The sequence below is a fragment of the Bombus bifarius genome, unplaced genomic scaffold (assembly GCF_011952205.1).
Source record: "Bombus bifarius isolate JDL3187 unplaced genomic scaffold, Bbif_JDL3187 scf7180000008199, whole genome shotgun sequence".
Lineage (NCBI taxonomy): Eukaryota > Metazoa > Arthropoda > Insecta > Hymenoptera > Apidae > Bombus > Bombus bifarius.
The window spans coordinates 4,697,028-4,719,185 of record NW_022884505.1 but is presented as its reverse complement, the minus strand read 5'-3'; the positions used below and the strand labels follow the sequence as shown (position 1 = coordinate 4,719,185).

General features: G+C 36.0%; 1 protein-coding gene across 1 annotated transcript in view; it reads right to left on the bottom strand.

Annotated features, from left to right (window-relative positions):
• Positions 1-479: 479 nt before the first annotated feature.
• Positions 480-22,158, bottom strand: part of LOC117210228 — a 165,070-nt gene continuing 143,391 nt past the window's right edge. The window contains exons 4-6 of the mRNA XM_033453032.1: positions 11,423-11,535; positions 2,642-2,877; positions 480-1,936 (exon numbers count right to left, since the gene is read on the bottom strand). Coding sequence (XP_033308923.1) covers positions 1,819-1,936; positions 2,642-2,877; positions 11,423-11,535 — 467 coding nt within the window. The 3' untranslated portion in view covers positions 480-1,818. The remainder of the gene's footprint in view (positions 1,937-2,641; positions 2,878-11,422; positions 11,536-22,158) is intronic.

Sequence of the window (22,158 nt, the reverse complement as noted above, 5' to 3'; positions counted from 1 at the left end):
AATTTTTTTTTTCTTTTTTTGGTGGATACCAGATGCTCGTGTTATGACTCTTTTACGAGAATCATAAAAATCATAGAAGTGGATGCACAAGTTTTATTATACGGACTGAGAGGGAACTAAAACTACAAACTATGAATTATTTTAGTTGGTGATGTAAAAGGTTTTATAAATAGTTACAAATATCTGGCTTCGGTCCATAGGTAGGTTTCTAATTGATAAAATTCTATCATCTTGTAAGATAGCAAGGAAGCGAAAGAAAAGAGTATATGAGATTACAAAGGAATTTGGAAGTGCCATCGAACGAGTCCTAGAACGAATAACTTTTTCTTGATTCGAATTAACAAGTGTGTAATTCCGAACGCGTATGACGATTGACGACGAATTTTACGATTTACGTGTCTTTTATTTTAGCCAAAACGATTAATGTGATTTTATTTTGGCATTTGAAGAACGACGAGGGGAAAAAATATCACGGAGTATTAATAATGTAACTTGAATTTTATTGCATAGCGCTAAATGATGTCATGTACAACGTCGTTTCCGACGTCCGGGGTTTCCACTTCAACGCCCAACGAACTCGTGAAAAATAAAATCATGAAAGTTGGCGCAGAATTCCGATTGTGCGAATTCTGCTCGTCGCTTACATTAAATTGATCGCTAATAATTGTCAACCATCGATGTAGAATTCATTTCTTTATTCCTTTCGTTATTTAATTCAGATATTAATTAGAAAATAGAAGCTTACATTATTCTGTTAAATCATCGTTAATCGACACGCCCACTTTAAAGTCTTTTGATTTCTCCTCTCGACATTTTTAACGTTAGCAACGAGCTTTTGGTAAGGAAACCGGAAGAAAAAGAGGAAATATCTTACGATTAGAAACCAGAAATTTTGCAAATCTATGGAATTGGAAGTGCTTTTCGTATCGAACAACCTTGATTCCATCGATTGGCAAAATTTGAAAATTCCCTGACTTTCCGCCTGGTTACCAACAACGGTCGCATTTTTGTTGGAACTTTCGTCAACGACGCAACTATAATTCTACGTTTCTATCATCGAAGAAAAAGTAGCACACAAGCTCCAGCTTATCCATCTTCCAAAAAAAGAATTCATTATCCAAACACAGGCTTCTTTGCGTTAATGACAAACGACTATTATCGCTAACATCCACGTTAAAACTTACGAGTCCTTACTTCGTAATTGCTAAATTTAACAAGCAAATAGTATCATACAACGTGAACGTTAATAAGCCATTAGAATAATCATTTTAAACCATTCTTTCGTCAGTTCTTATCCACCAGTAAAGAAAATTCTCATCGTTGCTACTTACTATAAAAATATTCTACGAACAAGTAGAACTAGTGGTCTTCGCAGTAGCAGAAATAAGGCGTATTTGCTGTAACGAAACCGCGATTTTCACATAAAAATCCAAGCATAGGTTTCAGGCCATTTCACAAAAATTTCCTTCACAGAAACATCTCTGTATCCTAATCATCGTGTTCGCCATCTGTTTCTTTACGTTCAGCATCCATTTGCCCGCGATCCATCGATTCGCAAGACGCGTTTAAAACGCTCGTCTACGTGGAATACACGCACTTACACACACATACACGCACGCACGCACGCACACGCACGCGCACACACAGAGAAAGTCACTTTTTCTATTTTGTTTCGAGGTCCCGGAGGAAAAACGAAGTCGACGAGGCAATAGTTGGCAGGATGACTCGATAGGCAAGTCGATGTATCGTGAATCGAATCCCGTGTATCGATGACTTTCAGATCCTGTTTTTCGTCAATCCTGTTGGCCGATCGATCGATCACTGCACCTCGCACACGAAGAACGTCTCGAAGCTGCACGGGCTGTCGTTCCACTTCAGCCCTTTACCATCCCTGTTCCACAGCTCCAGGCAGTGCTCCTCTTCGCCGTTCTCGTATCTGCAACGAAATGCATCGAATTTATCTTTTTTCTCCTTTGTCTCTTATTAGGCATGTATTGAAGGAGATATTATCAAACGGTTTCAATTAGCTTTCAAAACAATGAAAAGCGGAGTAATGCTTCCTGTTATGTCTCCCTCGGAGAGGTGAAGTCGATGCGATAGAAACTCCTCTCTATCCGCCATCGCTCGAGTATGCTAATATCTGAACATTCTAATATGAGCCGAATATCCCATTATTCGAACAGAACGTCTGTTAGTATTTCCCTCTGTTAGAAATACTATTATTCCACGCATTACATTACATTATTAGAGCATGAACAGCAATTAAAGATCACGAAGATGACCTTTCTTGTTTCGGAAATATTAGGTTGACCGAAAAATTTCTGTCGTTTCATAAGGTGATGATAGACGAACAACAATTTTTATTTTATATTATTTTATTGAATTAGGTACATAATTAGGTGCATAATTCAATAAACTAATATAAAACAAAAAACATTGTACGTCTATTATTTCCTTATAAAACGAAAGAAACTTTTCGGGCAATTTAATATATACATATTCTTTTCATTAGATATTAAGAAAAGAATTGTAATTTCTTTAATCCTCGTTTAAAAGAATGGAATTTAATATCAGAAAAATGTTTGTTCTATTATACGAACATTCTTGTGTCCTTACTAGTTTAGATATCGCAGGCTCATACCTGAAATTATTCGGCTCGCCGACGTTCCAATTTTCGAACGTGATTGGCCTGCCGTTCGCCATCCAGAAGAAAGTGCCTTCCTCAGCCTGATCGGTACCAGAGGTCCAAAAATGCTCGTGTCCAAGGCCGAAGTCCTTAATATGTTTCTCCAGCCTGTCGTTTTCCTCCTGCGACGCTATACTCGCCAGATGCATTCCGTGATATCGACAATACTGGGACGCCCTGTACCAGTTGGCCTGTAACGAAATTAAAAAATGAAATCTACGATACAAGCGGATAGAATGAAATCTCGCTGAAGCAGAATTAAACGCCACAAAGCCTCAAATTCATTATTGTTTTTATTCTTTCGTTTCTTCCAATTGATTTTTCGCCTTCCCACTGTTCTGTCGTTCAAGTGAACGACAAATATCATAAAGTCGAGTCGAATTATAATAATAAACTAGTTATATCATCGTTAAATCATTTGTAACGTGTTAATTACAATTTTAAATATTGTTAAAAATAGAAGCTTATATTAACACTGTTAATTCAGTGTTACAATCTTTTGAACTACCTCTGTTATCCTAATCGAAACAGGGGAACGACTGGCTCGCGACGTCGACTATCAGAATCGTAGCGAGAATTGACGCCTCTCGGTGACGTGTTTCCTCGCGATCGCGTCTCTTCGCGAACGGTCGTAACACGCTTTATTCGAGGAATTCGCTGGTCGTTTATCAATACAAATAAAACAAAACAGAGTAGAATATTTACAAATTTATTTTAATCGTTCGAAGAAACTAATCTAATCGAAAGTTTTCCTTACGTACGATCAATGTTGCTCGAGAAAATAGAGTGAGAAACGAAATATATTGTGCGATCGTGTATGATAAAATATTAGGTGAATGACGAGTGTCGGCTTTTAGGTGAATAATATGCGTATGCACCGATTCGAATGGTAATTAAACATTGTTATTGTGGAACAGGATTCGAGATAATTAAAAGAGACACTGGTTTGGACATTAACAATAATTGTTCGTTAAATTATGGACTGTGATATAATGGTAGTCTTTGTACATTTGAACAGCAGAGACAGTTATATGCTGTGTTGTATCATGGCAGAATTAACGCATCGCGTTCATATAATTAGATTACTTGAAATTCTTTTAAACTTGAAATGATCGTATCATATTGTGGGATAATGACAGAATCTAATTAAGGTTGTAACAGGCCTTAAAATATTTTCGACATTAAATCCACTATTTTACCGATTATTACGCTACTGCACAAAAGTGTTTGAACACGATAGTTCACTTTTGGTACGATATATAATTTCATTTGAAAAATGCTCATCGAAAGACATATAATACTTTTTACTCTTCGTTAGGATTACAATGACGACAGAACAAAACTGTTGTAGGCCAATTGATACAGAGCGTGCAAATGATTTTCGATTAAACATTGCAGTCGCTGCATTTTTTAAAACAAATCAATCCCTTCGAACGATGATGAAACTTAACTGATAACTCTTAACTGACTCGCCAGCGATTTATTACGACGTTTCGTGTGACTGTAAACGTTCAACGAAACAAGACTCGCTTCTCAGATCGGAAATAAAATAATTTCATCGAACGTTTCTTTACGTTCGCTAACATCCACAATGTCGGAACGTTCCACGTGAAGTATCATTTTTTCGATTCTGGGAGTATCCTTCGCCCTGTTAGCACGGTATACGTCGACGTCGATATTTTTCGGCGACAAGCATGCCAAAGACACGTCGTGTCATAAATTCGCGAGCGACGCCACGGCCCGGCCGAATGCGATTTTCGTGTCGATGCGGAGGAATGTTTTGTCGAGGTTGCCGGACCGGAGAACACGTTTCACCTCCGTACACGAAGGGAAACAGGAAAAGAGGGGAATGGAGAAACGCGAAAAATCGCGTGTAACCCGGCCGGAATGCAAATAAAGAGCGATAAATAGGAGCGCCTTTGCGATTGCTTCGACGTCGAGTCCTTCAAAATCTTTTCGCCCTCTTCCTTCGTATCTTAGCGGGATGAAACTGTCCCGTTTCTATTTTACAGTTTACGAAATCGAATACTTTCGATATACGGTTTTGTTGCTTATTTTCATCTTCTCCTGTGCAAGTTACATTTTTACTTGGTTTCGTTATCGAAGGAACGATCAATGTGTATTCTTCGACTTTAGTTTCATCGAGTTTCGTCCTATGTGAAAAGTCGAGAAGATTTTATAATCGAAAATGAAATATACGAAATTATCTGTCATTTGACGAGCTGAAAATCATAGTGGCGCGAATGAAAATTTTGAAGAATTTGGATTTAGTCGTGTACTTCGATTCTTGAATCTTCCTTAGTTTCGTAATTAATTAACTTTGCGCTTTCTTCTTCGCCGCGATACCTTTTCGTGATTTGGAAAAGTATGATGAGTATTTTGTGCAGTAACAAACGCAAGACATTGTTTTATGAAAAAGCAGCAGTGATTCGACTTACACCACCGTGATTATCAGCCCTCCCTTCATTTTAGTATCGTAAATTCTTCAATTTTCTTTTATCATATTTTCCCTGCTTCCTTTAAATCTCGTTTGAAACAGATTTAGTGGCATTTTTCTTTCAAACCGACCTTTTATTACGATACATATCCTCCAATCTTTGGAATATACATATATTATCGTGAAAAAGATACGTGAACTTATTTACGAGTATTTCTTTTTCTTTCGTAATCTATCTAATCCGATATTATAGCTCGATTATAATTTATTTCATTGAAATTACAATTTTATAATCATTTTTTGTAATAAATATATCCACTTGAAAGCCTGCGGTATTCTTTGTTTCCGAAATGAGACAAATAAATTTTTCACATATTTTTCTAAGAAATAAGAATATTACAATCATAAGCCCTATTTTAAATGTAATCAACTACCATTTCAATACTACGTAATAGTAATGTAATGAATAAAATATTTATTTACTTAAAGAAGTCGGTATTTCTTTTATCCTAACGCGCTTTAAACTTCTAAGTGGAAGTGTACATAAAACGGATATACACACCTAAAAAGTATCTTAATTAGCTTAAATTAATCAACAATCGACGGTTCGAGTAAATGCTTTATCTACGATTTGTGGTGTCATTCGTAATTCGTAGCTACCTAATTCCATTCTTTCCTTAGAAAAAGTGGCAATGAAGATTTCGAAGAATGACAAGTGTCTCCCTAATCGTTCATACTTTAACACGCAATCGAATTTATTCAAAATTACCATTTCGTGCGGATATCGATGAAAATACCGCTACTTTATGGTTGGAGAAGACAACGCAGACGCTCGTTCCGTGCAGCAAATTGCCCGTGGCAATCGATGAACGTGAAAAGAATTATTCGCGATCGCGTATACCGACGCAGCCTGTTTTCTCCTTTAATTGGCCTTTTACTTTGTCCACTGTGGTTAAAAGAACGAATGCGCATTAAGTCTATTTAAATGCTCTCGATCGTGCTCCTCGCGACTCGTTTCTCCTCGTTCTCGTTCTATCTGCTACAATCGCGAAGCTGTTTCCACGTTTGTCGAAGCTCGTTTCGTGTTTATTTTATAATAAGCTCTATAAATACGTACGTAAAATATAATATTTTTTTAGGCACATAAGATGTGAAGGAGGAAATAATACGATCAGGCAATCATTATGAAATATTTAACAGTACCGCGAAATAATAATTACGATTTTAAATTGATCTCCAGCAGCATTTTTACGATCTTTTAAATTATTTGCGTAGTATACGTTTTATATTCAGAAGGGTATTTCAATTCGATCGAATCTTTCTAATTAACTTTTTAAAACTTGAAATATTCAAAAATGAAAAATACCACTTCCTCACATCTGAAAGAACGTTATTGCATCTGATAAAAAAAAAGTAATGAAGAAATAATATAAAAATTAAACATAACGATACGTATGCCAATAAAATTTTAATTATATTTAATTCTATTTCAAAATTCGAACTTCATTTCACGCGAAAGCGTCAACGAAACGTATATTTTTCCTTCAAACGTTCCATCGAATTTCAATTCAAAACCACTTTATATTATGCCGAAATTTGTTGAAAAATTGTCTTGCCGGATTTTCGTCGTAATTCGTCACTGGTGCGCCTTCCCGTACGAGTTTCGGTGTACCGCTGAGAGGAGAACTACCGGAGCGGCACGCTTCAGCACGAAAGTACGAGCTCAAAAAACGCGAGTGTAAAGCCGCATAAATTTCGCCAGCCGGCTCCATTACGCCTGGCAAATGACCGCGCAACAAGCATTCTCGTATTTTACGCCCGATAGGGGAAGCGCAAAGAAACACGGATCCGCGACATTTGCATATTTCGTTTCCATTGAAATATATCTAATATTACGCGTGTCCTATTCACGTCCGGCGAAACGGCTACTTTGTGTTCCACGCTTTGGAAGAACTTCACGTATTAAACATCAGTTTGTCTGCCATTGATTTGATGATCAAAGATGACTAGGGAGAAAGTTATAAATTATTTCGTCGTAAATAACTACACGAAGTACCTATTTATAATCAAAGTAGTGTGATGAAAATAATAAAATAGTAATCGGTAGAAGCACACGTAATAAAATAGTAATAATTATCTATAAGAAAATATAATATAAGTAAATAAATATAATGATGTATCGGCTTGATGAGGATTTATTATTAATTAATCGCAGAAAGAGGTACTTGAAACTTGTCAAAATTCTAATTTTCAAGGAGATAAGAGAGACGTCGCGTTTTTTTAATGCGAGTGGAAATGAGTTTGTAAAAAGATTGATCGTGTGATTTAACATCAAATTATTGCGAAAGTGAAATGAAAATATCTGCAACTTATCCTTCCATACTGAACGTTAAGTGCGCTATACGTATATTCCAGAAGTGTGTTTTAAGTACATTCTTCTGATTTCTTACGTAATCCAAAGTCATTATTTCATCGACGATTTCGATAATTTGTAGACTGTAATTTTACATTCTCGTAATTCATTCGATTCTATTTTATTTCCACAATCTTCGAATTTCTTTCCAACATTTGTAAGATTCTTACAGTTTCGTAAGATTTCTACAATTTGTAAAAATACTTGTGGTTCGCCTCTATAATGTAATTTTACTCTGTTATTTCAGAAATTAAATAGACCAACTGCTTAAAAAATTCAGTCATAGCTAGAAAATCATACTGCGAGCCTCGCGACAGGTCAAACGAATCCCGAAGCGAATTTGGATAACCACTAAAAAGCAAATACTCCGCGGTGTCAGGTAAAACGATAAAATAATAACCAAGACCATATTTCGACTAATGGTGTAACCAAAGATTTACTCGAGCAACAAACGAACAGACACCATCACAGCCCTCATTGTTTGCTGGCGAAACAAAAGGTGAACGGGTGCAGAAGGACGTTCGTCCCGGTTAATCCGATTACAGGGAGGATCGAGCAGCGCTCCTTTACGTCGTTGCGAAACGCCGTCATTTATCGCCGAAGAAACGCTTTACGTCACTTCCACCCACCGTTTCAGAGAGATCGTTGCAAGGCCGCGGACCGGACACGCCGTTGCCATTACAAAATCTGTCTTAATAATGCGGTTCCGTTTGCACGCGAGCCAAGGAAAGTAGGTGACTCGACTTGTGGAGCAACAACGGTCAAAGAGAGAGAAAAAGAAAGAGAGAGTGAAAGAGAGAGAGAAAAGTGATAGAGAGAGTTGTTCGATCGGTCGATTCATCTGGTTGCGTGAATCTCCATTTTCGGCTGGTTAACAATTTGAAAATGCCGTGCCACTTAACCGATTGAGTGGCCTCAACTGAGCACTCTGTATAATCGGGAATTATTTAAAGATCGTGGATGTTTGTGGAAATACATGTTTTTATAGAGATAACCAATTAAATGGGATTCAAATAGAGATTCATTTCGCCTATTAAATATTGTGATGACTACTTTGGTTCGCATATTTTCTGTACTTTTGTGCATTAAGTCTATTCTAAATAGCTTTGTATTTTTAATCCCATAAAAAGATGCAGTTTAATATAAAAATATTGTGATGACTACTTTGGTTTGCATATTTTCTATAGTTTTGTGCATTACGTCTATGCTAGATAGTTTTGTATTTTTAAACCCATAAAAGATGCAGTTTAATATAAAAATATTTTGATGACTACTTTGGTTTGCATATTTTCTGTAGTTTTGTGCATTATGTCTATGCTACATAGTTTTGTATTTTTAAACCCATAAAAGATGCAGTTTAATATAAAAATATTGTGATGACTACTTTGGTTTGCATATTTTCTGTATTTTTGTGTATTACGTCTATTCTAGATAGCTTTGTATTTTTAAATCCATAAAAAGATGCAGTTTATTTGTAGTTTGCTTTTAAAAGGATCAATCAGATTATTTTGACATGTTAATCGACGAAAATTATCGATCTCACTAGACGAATATAATTATCGATAAACTCTTGACTTCTATCTTGTTTAAAATAATAACAAACTATTCCCTAGAGATTATTTTTAAACAAGCGAAGTAATAGGACGGTTCATCCTTAAGTAAGCGACCAAAATACTCCAAATATCCAACAGATATATGTATAAGTAAAGTTGATGCGTTAATATTTAAAACTACTACATCAATTTTTACGTAGGATTATCTGAAGAATAAGAATTTGAAGTTTTGTAGCACTTTCACGAAGAAATAGAAAGTTTGCTGCAAGGAATATATACAGGGTGGTTGGTAACTGGTGGTACAAGAGGGTACTGGGGGTGATTCTACGCGAAAAAAGAAGTCGAAAATATAGAGTAACAATTTTTCGTTTGAGGCTTCGTTTTCGAGAAAATCGACTTTGAATTTTCGCTCGGTACGCGTTCACTTTATCGCGTCTCGTTATAACGGATCTCATTGTAGATCGTTGTCTCGATGGAAAAATTAAAAAAAAAAATTTTTTTACCAACCACCCTGTATATAATGTCAGGGAAAAGGAACTGTATTACCTTTAATGATAAACAACAATAATAATAATATGAAATTTTAATCAATGTTATTTAAAATCGAAATGATAATTAACGAGCGCATGTACAGCAGCCACAATAAGTATCGGCGCACGGTATTGTATTTTCTATAGTACTTGTTAATTAATCAACTCTAAGTATAATATATTAAATTTCATATCACTGAATAATATTTTAGCACAGCAAACGTGTCGTTCCGAGTGAATAAATTCGCTTTTAAGTTATAGCGATAATTTTTTCTAGCAGATATATTCGCCCATAATTCTCCGAGTTCTTAAGCGATACTTCGACGATTTTACCTTCCAGGGAATTCGCGGTCGCCAACTGGGAGTCCTACAAGGGGTCTAGGTTAGAGGGAAAAGCGTGATAAAGTGGGTGACGGGTTTAAACTAGACACGAATACGTAATAAATGGGTTAATGGCACTTCTAGGCATCGGTCGTCGACGAGACGACGCTGTTCCTGTTTTAAGGAGATGGAATGGAGGTGAAATTGTGTGTCAAGCGGTGGGGAATGGGTCGTTGGAGATTTGAATGTGCAGTGGAATCGAGTTAAAGCGAGATCGCGTGTCTGATACTGACATAAAGTGGCCTCAATGCGAAAATATGCGTGGGAATAGCGAATGGAAGTGTAAAATTGCTTGTAGTATAACTACAATATAGTTTAAATATTTTAACTTCGATTTAAAGAATATTCGTGTGTACTTAAGAATCGATATTTGTACTGCTGTTAGGACATTTTTCGACAACTTGACGTTATCAAGATTCCATTCTAATCTTTCGTGCATACGGTAGACTTTCTCTTAAATGGTATTTGTGGAATTAAATCACTACCTGATTAAGCGAACAGATATCATATTATAAGTAGCTACAAAAGACATATGTTTGTATGTACGCGTGAATATGCACTGTATAAAATAAAGGATATATTTACATGTATTTGAAAATTTAATTTAACACTATTTAATTCAATACTCAACCTACTATCCTTTCCTACAAAGATATCACCTACACTGAGAAAACCTTTTCTATCTTGAACATATACGTAATGTATTTATATATAGACTCGTACTATTTAAAGTATTCTTTTCTATTCTCCTTTGTTTTTCTTTCAATTACATCACGATATCACCTTTCTGTTACATCGAAGTTCCTTTCACGACGAATATTCTGGACCACCAATAAGCTTAACGTCGCATGAAACGTATCGGTAAATTTTCTCTGAAAGAAGTTAGATGTATTCGGTTAAAAGCTCAAACAAGAGGAAGTGCACTGTATTTGCAAATCACGCTTCCGTAAAACGTCGGTTCTCGAAAAATAATCGAAGATCCTCAACTAGCAAGCATCGATAGAATACTTCCGCATTCTAGAAATATAAACGTCCACCTGTTCCTCTTAAAGAACACCTTTTTCTCCCTCATTTGACGAACGTGTGTCTATCAAACCGTTGTCTTCGACCAACCCGACAGAGAGCTCTCTTCCGTCAACGCAATCTGCTTGACAGAGGAATCGTTACGAGTCCACGAGGATAGTGATCAACAAGATCAATTTTCCGCGTTCTTTGCCGCGTGATACAAAGCATAGATATAGGGGATGGTCGCGTTCAGGTGAACAGATCGATAACAAGCCCGGTCTGGCGTTCGATGCACCGTAAAGCGCCAGTGAGACGGCAAGCGGGAAAGTTACGGGCACGGAAATAATTCGATAATGTCCGGTAGGCCGCGCCCGCCAGAGCAACTAGATAAATCAAAGTGACTGGCAGCCGTGATACCTTGAAGAAGATCCCCAGGTAGTATCTTTTCTCGCCGAGCTTCAACAGCGGCATCGTCCATCTTGATGCGGCCAGGTTGCTGCTGTGCTCGTCCACGCAGTTTGGACAGTCGTCTGTGGAAACAATGGAAATGTAAGCGTGGATCTGGTAGAAATCCCTGGCAAATTAATTGCACGCAAATCTCGACTAAAGATCAACAACACAATTTGGTTGAAGTTAAATTAACAGAAAAGTATGGTTTCACAGTCTGTGTCGATTGGTTTCATTACTCACTTACACGGCTTGCAGATATTTCGTAAGAAGGCGACGTAGTGCCGAATACAAGAAATACGTAAAACGCGTGAAACTTATGGAACAGTGTAGCTTAAGAGCGTTTTCTCCGAATCTGCTAAGTTTGCTTCAGTCCCTTATTCAAGGTTTTCATTCAGTTGTCTTTATTATTTCGTGCTAAGTTGCAGTTTGTACAACGAATAACAGATAAAGTTCCTGAAGTAAGTATTTAAAGTATTAAACATCGAACTTAACAGCGTATTTAAAATAACAGATTTTATTATTTTTTCTTTGTATAATTATCAGGAAAATATAAACGCTTTTGGATAACAATGGATGTTAACTTTTATTAGAATCGAAACATTGGGTCATTCAGAAACTTCATGATACTGTCGACGGTTAATTTACTTTATTCCATTTTTTACATTGTATATTCGACAATGATTCAAAAGTATTATTCGTTGCTTCTAATTGGATATCAAACGCATCGATCAAAGTGATCAAATGCGTAAAATCTGACACCTAACGTTGCTCTTTTTCGATCGAAATAATCCACGTGCAGAGGCAGAAATAAACAGATATCTCTCCACCGCAACGGTATCGTTAATAATCGTGTTTGCCACCATTTACCTTCGCTAACTGAAGGTTTCTTTGCGACGTTCCCCTTAATTCACGTAATAGATTTCTCTGTTGAATGCTGGTTGCAAGAAAACGGAATTACAAGCGTTCACGGGGGGTCAGACCGACTTGTTACGTAATGCGGAAGAGTCGATGTTCTGGTGGCTCGAGACGCGTAACGGTTCAAGGAAAAGCCGACGAGTGAAAATTCCATTATTAAAGGCACGATCGCCCACCTCTTTTGGCCGTGCTTTAACGAACCATTATATCGCGGCATAATTCTCGCCGAGGGCGAAAGTTTTAATGTTCCCGGCGATAAAACACGCCTATGGAAATAAGGAACTTAACGAGAACTTTCGGATAATATAGACTGTAAAATGAACGTGATTCTGAGTGCTCGGCTCGCCGCATAAATAATATCGCCATGAACCTCAGCGACTCAATCGAGTACAGTGTTGGAAAAATAATCGGAGAAAATAGTATCATAAAATTTTGTTAGCTTTTGTTTAATGAGATATTTCTCCAGATTCTTTTTCCTACCTTTGCTGGTTATTGAAAGAATTTTATGTGAACTCAGGATAACGAGTTGTTTTTTATTTTCGTCCGGTAGCGTCGCGCCATAGGTAGTTAAGAAAGCTCAGGTTAGTCTTGTGTTAAGTTACTCGCGTTATTCGTGGCGTAAAAAAGTGACAAATGAAGTGACGGATTAGTTGACGATTCAGGTAAAGTGACACGAGAAATAATCACTTGTTAACCGACGAAGTTTTTTGTATTTCTGATGTAACGAGACTCTGTTGCGCGTTAATATAGTTGTTATTAATTTAGTTGTATTAGTAACTAGTTCGTCGTGGATAATGCAGAGTGTAACAGGACGCGTGGTACGATTATACACGTGGTGTATAAAATAAACTGAAGAAAAACATAATCCGTTTTCGAGAAAATCGAGTTTAAAGTTTAGAAGGTATACACGTTTAATTCCGAACAAGGAATTTGAATAATTCTATACAAAATACGAAGATATAAAAATTTACAGAGTTTAATCTTAATTTATATTCTACACTTTGTGGCACAAATGTAAATGATAGTATTTATCACATGAACTGGAGAATATAAACTAGAATTAACTGGTTTAAAATTATATAACTTAATCCAAACTGTTGCAAATTTTGACAGCGATATATTTTTTCTGGGGAACGATATTTATCGTCGTTTTTTAATTCGTTTAGTATCTTAAAATTTTCCAGGGATAAAATTTTCCAGATTATTTATATCAGTCCGATGTTTCTTTTTAAGGAAACTGGTTTTAAGGGCGGTTCCGTTAACAAAGGAGGTGAACTTCTTAATTAACACGAAGAAACGAAGTTAATTAGTCTAGGCAGTTGGGATAAGATAAAAACGCCGAATGTACTTTCTATAAGATGTCTTCTTTAGAGTTTTAAATTGAGCTGTTACGGTAATAAGGGAAAATAATTATACGGCGAGAAAGATTCGTTTGTTACGAAAAATAAAGAAAGATAATTCTACCGGCAAGAATTTATGTAGGACGTGTAAAGAGAGAGAGAGAGAAAAAAGTTACGTTCTTCGTCTTACGTAATTTCGTCGACAATTTTTCGGCCGCAGGTGTAATCGATCGAGGTAAATTTCTCTTCGATTCATTACACCACCTGGTGTCGTTTTATTAACGTTTAATGTTATGTAAATAACATGGAGACGTTGTAGTTTCACTTCGTTTTCATCTTGTTCTTTATGCGCTTCGCACGAGGTCACATGGCAAAGTTATTACAAGAAGCTTTTAAATAGAAGCTCATCCAGTCTTGTGAATAAGACAAAAAAATAAATGAGAGTAAGACCGTCATATTATATAACGAATGAAAATAAATTCTCATAAATTATAGAAGGGACTGTTAACCATTTAAGAGCGTAATAATTTTATTAAATTTTGAAATTTTCTAACGCTATTTACACTACGTAATATTCTTTGGGATAGCTAACCATTTCTCTGCAAATTAACTAACGATATGGTTAACTAACAACGTAGAGTATAATACTATACTGATATAATAATATACAATACATAATACAATGTATAATACTGTTATCAATAATACTATCACAAACATAAAAATTTTGATTCTTACTAGACACGACTTTTAAAAACGTCACATGAAAATTCACATCTGGACATATCCGAGACCAGCAAGTCATTAAGCATGATTGCAAAAAGTACAGTAAACATTATTGCAACAAAAGAACATTGCTACGTGACTGATCTCTCTTCCTTCCACGAAAGAACAGCGACAAAACACTCCTGTCGAGTTAACAAACGCGCTACTCGATCTAACAGTTCATTAGCAAACCCAATAAACTCCCAAAACGTTCAAATATTTCACAAACCTCCTGGAAACGATCTCCAGGCACGCAAAATCACAAAAAAAGCGCGTGTCGTGCCACAGCGTCATAAACGAAACATCCAATTTCCGTAACACGGCTACGACGGTATCCATCGACCTAATGAATTCACTGTGGCGAGCGGACGTTTCCAAATTCCCAAAGAGAGGGAGGGGGGGCAGATCTCTTGGTTCCGTAAGACAATTTCTCAACGAGAAGGGGGCCATGCATTTTAACAAGATCTCGGCTCGGTTCCGCCGCCGGTTGTACACGATCGAGTCACTCATTAACCTTTCAATTATCCTTTACCCAGCCAACCGCCGCGATTAATCCATCCAACAGGAACTACTTGGAAATTCCGAAATTCTCATCCTCGTCGGCGTCTCAAGGCGTCGCTCTCCGTCTACTTTAATAAGATTTAGAAACGAAAGCGTAAACGGATATTCTTTCGCCTTATGGTGATCGTTCGTTCGATCAAAAATCGAACATCCGAACGTTCTGAGAATCTTCTAAGAATGCTTTAACTTATTGGAAATTTGATTCAGTTCGAAAGACCGAATAAAACTGGCGACGTGCGATTTCTCAACTACTTTTTGTAAAAAACGAAACGCATCATTTCGCGTGATTTAACAAAGTAAGAAGAAAAAAGAAGGATAGAGGAAGAGGAAGACGATGATGGGAAATCCGTTAAAAAGAGGAAAAGGAAATAGTACGCGATACTCACATTTTGATATATTAGGTTGTCCGAAAAGTTTCATTCGTTTTATAAAGAAATAACGGACGCACAATGTTTTCTGTTTTATATTAGCGTATTGAATTATGCACGAACATAATAACACAAATTTAACGAAATGGATCGTGCCTAATTCAATGATAAAAATAATATCAAATAAAAATAATGTAAAATAATATAAAACAGAAATTGTTGTTCGTCTATTATCACCTTATGGAACGAAAGAAACTTTTCGGACAACCTAATACACCAACATTACACTTATATTCTTTCTAATGTTCAATGGAAAATTTACTTCTGGCTACCAAATTTTTGCTACTTGTCGAAAATAATGTACAGTCGGTAGACTGCAGATGTTTACGCGATTGTAAATTTTACAAACACGATTAAACAAATAGATTTTGTCTCACTTACCGAATGTTATAAAGATTGTTGCGCTGTAGATATTTTAGGTATACTATATATGTACGTAGCAATGTTACATTATTAGCTTGTAGGTAACAGTATTATTTATACAATATCGTTTGCATTCACGCGAAATCGAACGTAATACCCCGTTTCACTACTTCTACGACACAACCACACAACGATCTTCACACGTCAACGATAAATTCAACTCTGACTCTCTCAACTCTCGTCACAATGTTTTCCATGCTCACTTTTTTTCCTAAACATATCTTGGTAACGCTCACAACACTCCTTCACAACGCTAATAAACAATTGCCCCTCACGCCACGTCCTTCCCTGATGTCACACTATGCCACATGTGTATTATATGCGTTCTGTGTATTTCTGCACCTTTTAATTTCTCATAAATGCATAAAGATTCGCAGTTTAACAATCGATAAAACCAAAGCGAATTAAATTATCTTTACGCAAATGAATCTTAAAAATCTTCGTTATAGAAAATAGGATTCGTTAGCTTGATCTAAACACACGAGCACGAGACTAACGAGGCAGCCGGTTCGAGTAATCGGGCGAGATAATGGAAGAGAATCGGCCGACGATAAGAAATTCAACCCCTTGAAAACTTAGACGAGTGTGGTGTTCTTTGGTTCTTGCCACGAAGAAAAGGCACACAGCTACGATAGTGGACGAGCAAAAGCCCTTCTCGGTTTCGTCGACGGGCTAATTAGGACGAGCGTTCTGCATATTTTAATAATCGCTTCGTTAATCGTCGCGCACCGGTCCATGACGTCCTGGAATACGTCTCGTGGCATTAATATTCAACGGATCTCTTAATAGACACCAGCCATCTCTTATTCTCCGTCTCATTCTTCTTTCGGTTTTTTCCCCTGGAATCGCGTGAAAACGTCCCTCCCGGGACTAGTCTACTTACGTAGAGTTCCCATAAAAATATGTAGCAATGATAGAATTGGTAAAGGAAGGTTATTAGCGAGACAGTTTTCTTAAGCGAGGTCAGAGGTCGAGGGTCGTTAGCGGTTGCATTCTAAAACGATTTTCTAGGAATTCTTGGGCGACGAATAGTTGTTTGATGTTTGCTCACTGTTGATGATATAAGATATTTTGGTTATTTTGGTTAAGGATCTTTGTCGCATCTTGCGCGCCAGTGTTATCATATAATAAATAGATACGTATGTTTATGTATTTGCGGGATATTTACATAAATGTAGCGGAATGTGCGAAATGTGTACAATATGGGAAAATGTATAGAATATTCAGAGTAAATATTATATTCAGGCGATGATAACAGGCGTTGTAATGTTACTTGGGTAAACTCAAATTTGAAATAGCTCGAGCGAAGAATTTGTCGATTTACAAAACTCTTGCGATTAGCGAAGAATAGGGAACGGGTCTGATAATTTCGATGAAAAATTGTGAAAGTTCAGATGTCAGCAACTGGGAAATTTACCATCGGTACACGCGTAAAATTCTATTTACAGCCATAGCCTCTTGTTTCACGATGAAAAGGGGTCGGACGGGAAAATGAATATTTAGTTGTTCTCGAGATTTCATTTGGGAGATTGATTGGTTTTAGAAATAGCGTTACGAGACAATTTCACATGCATTGTCTCCGCAAAGATACGAAGAGTCCATAGTAAATCTATTTATAAGTATTTGATTAAATTGTGTATATTACACGTGTAAATATTTTTGCTATTTATCAGATCACGATCTAGCACAGTGAAGATCGTATAAATGTGTGTCCGACTTTCTAGAGATTCGCATTTTTTGAAAAAAATTTCAAGTCGTAAATTCGATAGTTTCACGCGTCGTTTCTTAAATATCTAATATTTAATTAAATTTCCTATAAATTATATTTTAATTCTTAGGAAAGAGAAATTATTTTAGCGCTTCGTTGGTACGATATTCGATGAAATTCCACTCTGTAAAACACGCGTGTGTGTCAAAGAAACGGAGAAATAGGTGGGCACGTTTTTAAGGTGTCCCAGAAAATGAATTCAGACCTTGAATACCTCGTACGATCATTTTTGGAGAAATCGTGGTTCTGTCCACGTTTCACGTGTCCAATACACGATTCGCCTGTTCGATACAAAGCCAAGTACGTGATATGAAACAAGCTTTGCGTTTCTCGCCACTTTGTGATCTTTTCCAGTGGCGCATAATAGAACCGAAACTTCGATCGGTGAAAATATTCAATACGCGTTAGGCGAGGGAAAAATACCATCGTAAAGTGATGTAACGGAAAAACGAGTAAAAGTGAGAGGAGCCAAGGATGATTGCGCGATAGTCCAGGAAGATCGACTTCGGGAAAAAAGAAAGTTTACGAAGGAAGCAGAGTGAGCGCACTAAAAATAACTTCAGAAAATTCCTATTACGTAAATATGCTAACGCGTAATAACAATGTGAATTTATTTTTCAAAGTCTCATATTCAGAATGGCTACAAATAAATTTTTCTGTCGAAAAAGTACAAAAGCTTAAATTGAAATTCTATTTAGAAGAATAAATCTTGGATGTCAGTCTCGTTAAAATTTTATGCTTATCAGAATGGAAATAACGTCAACGTTGTGTTGTAAAACAGAACAGGTAGAAAATATAATAATATAACACGTATAATATATTACAATATATCGGTTACATTAATTAGGTAGTATATTTCCTCGATTACGTCAATAATAAAATATATAACATACGTGATACATGAAACATATTTCCTCGTGAATGTGATTCCGAAGAAGATCACATTTTAGACACGTAAAATATTTACGCAGAAAACCGTAAACTTAACGATATTACACAACAACGTATCTCATATTTCATATTTCCCCATGAACAAGATTCTACTTACGTATCTACGTATTTATTGAGGAAACCCTAAAATTGAGATACTACGGAGAAATATTTTTCCAAATTAATTATTTTTCCAATCGAACTGTCATCTATTTGAAATTATCCATCTAATGCCACCATTTCAACGATCTACCTCTATCATCTACCAAGATTTTCAGATTAAATCAGATACAAGAGCTAATCGATTCGAGAAAGACCTGCTTAGCTTCTCTGGTCATGTTGCGTGATAACGCAATGCTTTGAAATGACCGATATCGGCAAGTAACAAATAGCGAGATTTCGTGGCCGGTCACGTTGTTTCGTACAATACGAAATTCACAATGTGCTAAACGAAAATCCATCGCGTGAATTTACAAATCCACGGCAGGCTATTAGCGGTCTTTAAAGAGGCGTCGATTTATCGGTTGGGATTAGGAACCAAATCCACGGGAACAAAACATATTATATACATATATTATAATACTTATTGATCATAGATCGAACATATCGCTTCTTAATTCGCTTCTTTCCGTACCCGAAGAATAAGGAAGGAAAAGAATCGACTATTGACATTGAGAATTGTAGCATAAATTCTCGTATAAACACCTCTTGAACACTCATGAATTCTTTAAGAGAATTTTAACGTTAAAAGGAAATTTAATGTGAATTGAATTTTAGTCGATTGAATTTTAATGTTAACAAGTACGCAGTGAAGTGAAAGTTGCATAAATTGAAACGCTAGAGTAGAATAATTTACATATTGATTTGCGAAGGTAGAAAAAATACATTAAAATAATAGATATTTTAAAGAAGCGGAATTCTATTACGCGCAGCAAAAATATAAAAAGTTTCTATGTAGTTGAAAAATGAAAACAGTTTATCTCTATCATAGTACTTTGATATTTCGATTTCTCAAAAACTTTATAAAATAGAATTTAGGTTGAAGAGGCAATACTGTTGAAAAAATATTCAGAGAATTCGCTTAATCCCATTTCTTATCTGTAGAATATCATTTTTTAAAAAATTACCTTTCATCGCAGCGTGATATAAACCTGAGAATATTTTAATATAATATAGCTAATAACTGTTAAAAATATAATAAATCGGCCAGCGACGAACCAATTTATTCACTTCTCTATAAAACTGCTGTTTATAAGTAAGTAATTTAATGATGTAATTTATTCAAATGCGAATCACGTCCAAACGACGGTGCATGTTAATTAGAGCGGTTGCTCGATTATCGAGCACCTGTTTGTTGTTAAACGTCAGTATCTTCGTATATAACGTGATCATTAACGTGTTAATACGCTTGAATCTCCGAATAATTGTCGTAATTAATGTGCGCGTTACAAAAGTTGGCGTGCCTCGGCATCGAAACGATCGCCGATCGTCCAGCGGATTCAACTTGCACGCCAGCTATTTTGGAACGCGTCCAATCGGTCAGCCTGTAATTTTATGAGCAATAATTAACCTAATTTACCGTTGATTACAACGAAATGCCACCCTTCTCTTCCCGCAAAACGTGTACACGATAATTGGTCGCATTAAAAATTTCAATCGCGTATTAACGAAAGGTAATTCTCAAAACAAATGTGTTCATAATAATTAATTAACAATATATGCTTGGTAGCTATTATACAAATAGATATTTGTTTATTTTTTTCATCACAACCTTAAAAAGTAGTTAGTCGACTCTGAATAATAATAACAAATCACGCTAAATCATAGAATTCAAAATTAATAAAAATAAATCAATTTCGATTAGGTGGGTCTCAGTTCTTGCAAGTATGGATATTAGGTTGTCCGAAAAGTATCTTTCTTTCGCAAACGTGTCTTTTACAACAGTGCACCTTCGTACAAACGTGAAACCAAGTCTGTGAAATGTCGAGGTGAAATGAAACAAGAAACGTTGTGCGTCTATTATTTCCTCATAAAACGAAAGAAACTTTCCGGACAACCTAATATGATGTAATTTATTTATCTAATTGATAGAAATGAAATGACACATACAAAAACTGGGATTCCTAAGCAAAGATACTTGTTGCATCTAAGTCTAAGAGATCGGCAAATCAAGGGATAATTCAGTTCATCGTCGCGGATTAACAGATTGATCATTCACAACGATAGTACTCGCATATTGTCAGTTTAACGAGTTTATCTAATTATAAGTGTATAATACAGATGCTTAATAATAGTTGTGCCACAAGTTTTAATTAGAGTTGCGGCATCTTGTTAGAGATAGTACTCGGTGCTTGATAATAATTAAACAACCCTGTTAATGATTAAACTATGATCAGAACCGATGACTATGATGTGTAACAGTGAAGCGAAACGAAGTGTGTAGCGAGTATAGTAAAGCGTAGTAAGTTGATATAATTTGAAAAAAAAACTATTTGCAAGTATCACTTGGTTATTTCATTTCTAAATTAACTGCCTTGGAATGTAAGGTTTTGGAAGTCGGGTGATTTGTAGATTTCCAATTTATCGAGTTCGACAAACTCTAAGAAACTTTCAAACTGTAGAACTCGAGGACTTTGTAGATTTAGAATTTCTGGAATTCGAGAAATTCTGGCAAAGTTGCGAACTTTGGAACCTTGGAGATTTGTAGACTCAAAGGTCCTTACATTCCACAAATCTTGACAAATGTTACACGTTAAGAATTTAAAGCAAAAATATCAAGGTAAATCTTTCAATGATCGAAACACATTTTCTCGTCTCTATTATAGGAGTATGTTTATCGCATGACAGAACATTGATAGAAGTTCGCTGTAATGCAACTTGTAGCTTGTTGCAGGAGCTTCGTATCGCGTAGAGTGATCGAAGACATCCCGAAACGAAACAATTCTGCCGAATTGAACCGGTGAACAAGAGAAAGCCGTAGGATCGCTTCATGGGAATGGAAAAGGCAGGTTCCCATCTGACGTTAAAAGAGCCGGAATTGAGTTACGGAATTGAGACTCAGAGAAACGTACGTAAGCTGTGCCACGTCCGTGTTTGTGTGTGTGCATGTACATGTGCCCAATCGTAAGACATGAAAATCAAAATCTAGTTACAATTGTTGGATCAAGTAATCGTACATATTTGTAAATTATATATATATATATTTATTTACTGCCATTTCTTGGTGACGAGTATACTCGTCAAACACAGAGTACGTGTAGCTGTCGTAATATGCAATTAAATTGAAACGAAACGACTGTTTCTATTTCTTAATGTTATCATATATATTTATCATGACACGAAACAGTTTCTGTGAATAAATTCTTTGAAGAGTTCTGTAGAAAAATTTAAATATAATATTAATTTTATATAAATCTTAAAAATAAGGAGAATCGTTCTTTCGTGTTTAAATATCATATATTAACAATTAATTCAAGCAAATGTAACTAACTATACATATATAAAATACTTCGAATTCAAATATAACGATACATTAAAGAACAAAAAATACTTAGGAAAATTAATCATTCTGTC